The sequence below is a fragment of the Frankliniella occidentalis genome, unplaced genomic scaffold, assembly GCF_000697945.3.
Source record: "Frankliniella occidentalis isolate FOCC.00 unplaced genomic scaffold, Focc_3.1 Scaffold183, whole genome shotgun sequence".
In the NCBI taxonomy this organism is placed as follows: domain Eukaryota; kingdom Metazoa; phylum Arthropoda; class Insecta; order Thysanoptera; family Thripidae; genus Frankliniella; species Frankliniella occidentalis.
Window position 1 is genome coordinate 384,115 of NW_026267309.1, and position 2,030 is coordinate 386,144.

Here is a 2,030-nt window from a genome sequence, read left to right on the forward strand (position 1 = left end):
CCCGGCCCACCCCCGGGTCCGCCTATGTCTCTCTCTCTCTCTCACCTCAGCTTGACGTACGGCTTGACGCGGACGAGGCGCAGCTCGAGGGCGGTGAGGAAGGCGAGCGAGCCGTGCGACCAGGGCAGGGCGCGGTGCAGGTCGGCGTGCTCGTTGTCCCGGGTGGCGCGCACGAGGCCGCCGTCGGCCAGCACCACCTCGTACGCCTCGATGGTCTCGTGGTACAGCCCCGCCTTGTGCGAGTGCGTCGTCATGCCCGTGCCCATGGCCAGGCCGCCCAGGGTGGCGTCGGCGATCTCCAGGGTGACGGCCAGCGTGTAGCCCCGCGGCACCAGGAAGCTCGTGATCTGGCCCACCGTCACCATGGGCTCCACCCTGACGGTCATGCCCTCCTCGTCGAGGCCCAGGATGTCGTACAGCGGCACGGGCACGCGGTGGCACTGGTCCTTCCGGAAGAAGGTGGTGGAGAGGCTGAGCCAGTTGGGCCTGGCCGTGCAGAGCGGCCTCCGCGAGGCCGACGGCTGCGCCGCCCAGCGCCGCACCGCCGCCTGCACCTCGCGCACCCTGGAGGCGGACAAGAGGAACGCCAATCAGTTGGTTTGGAGAGGCGCAGCTGGGCCCTTTATCGCCGTGCTCGGCAACACGTGCAGAGATAACAGACACGACCGGCCCGACGCCTGTGCTGCTTCCGTAACGCCGGCCGGCTGGGGCCACAGACCCCGTTAAAATTGTTGTTTTTTGCAAAAATAAAGTTTTTGGACATTTTTATTATTCTTAGTCTAGACTTTGTATACGTCTTCACTTGAGGACGGCGCCAAGCCTGAAAGCAGTGGCTTGACGAACGAAATTTAAAGAGAAATGGATGGCGACCTGTTGAGAAGTAGTAACCAACAACTTCACATCTCTTACAAATAAAATAAATATATCTTGAAAACGTGCATCTATTATTGAAAGAAGAAAAAAAAAGTTTGAATTATCAATAATTCCGTCAACTGGCAGCTTTCTGGGCCTGGGCCCAGAGCTGTGCAAAATCGCCGAATCTGATCGACAGACACTGGTCGGGCCCGGTCAGCGCTGACCGCGTATAAGGTGAGATGCGAGGGGAGAGGGACAGAGAGGGCGCTCTTCTCCTCACCTTGCACGCGGTCAGCGCTGACTGAGCCCGGTCTCAGTGCCCGCACTGTACACCCAAAAAAATGTGCTCTCAATTCAAGTATTGCTCTTAAAAATTTTGAGTCCCATTTCTTGTTTTAAGTCCTGTTTGTTCCTTAAAACAAGAAATGGGGCTCAAAATTTTAAGAGCAATACTTGAATTGAGAACACATTTTTTTGGGTGTAGGGCGAGTACCTGCTGTCATGGTGCTGCGGAGAGGCGCGCCGCTGGCGCAGCCAGGCCTGCGCGCTGAGCAGCAGCGAGAAGACGAAGCTGGCCGGCAGGCAGAAGACGAGCACGACGAGCTCGCGGTGGTCCTCGAGCCAGCGGACGGCGCGGGCCCTCAGCCCCGGGGCGGCAGCCGCAGCAGCGGTGGTCATCGCGCTGAGCTCGGCGGGAGGACTGGCCCCATAGAGGGGACGACCGGGCGGCGGCCCGCGGGCCGAGCCCAGTGATAGGGAGACAACAGCCCGCCTCTCAGCCCCGCAACTGACCGCCAGCCAGGCCAGACGACGACAAACAGTAACACACTCGCGCGACTCTCGAGGTGAGCTTCACCTTCACTTTCGCGCCCGCGGCCAACAAAACAAACACGAAAACAAAACACAACAAAGTGGAACGAGAAACATTCAACATCGAACTGTAAACACTGCCCACACACGGTCACAGATTAAAGCTGCTTAAGAAATACGAACATTCACGTGAAATAAATAATGCACTCCATAAAGGTACGAATGCTGCCGTTAGTAGCAAAGTAAAAACACGACATGTTTGAAAAGAACGCCCCCACTGCACGACTAGTCGGATCAGCCAGAGCAACTAGAAGTTTGCTGCATAACACATATTGTAGTTGCAAACGTGCATCAAGTACTGACAA

General features: G+C 57.4%; 1 protein-coding gene across 1 annotated transcript; it reads right to left on the reverse strand.

Moving 5' to 3' along the window:
* Nucleotides 1-19: 19 nt before the first annotated feature.
* On the reverse strand, nucleotides 20-1,670 carry LOC127750390 (delta(24)-sterol reductase-like). The gene is made up of 2 exons (XM_052271993.1): nucleotides 1,349-1,670; nucleotides 20-564 (listed from the first exon to the last, which is right to left on the reverse strand). The coding sequence occupies exons 1-2, from the start codon at nucleotides 1,531-1,533 to the stop codon at nucleotides 42-44; spliced, it is 708 nt and encodes a 235-aa protein (XP_052127953.1). The 5' UTR covers nucleotides 1,534-1,670; the 3' UTR covers nucleotides 20-41.
* Nucleotides 1,671-2,030: the final 360 nt, after the last annotated feature.

Coding starts and splice junctions, on each gene's coding strand:
- LOC127750390 (XM_052271993.1), bottom strand. CDS start 1,533: ATGACCACCGCTGCTGCGGCTGCCGCCCCGGGGCTGAGGGCCCGCGCC. Junction 565..1,348: donor CCGCAGCACCATGACAGCAG/GTACTCGCCCTA, acceptor GTCCGCCTCCAG/GGTGCGCGAGGTGCAGGCGG.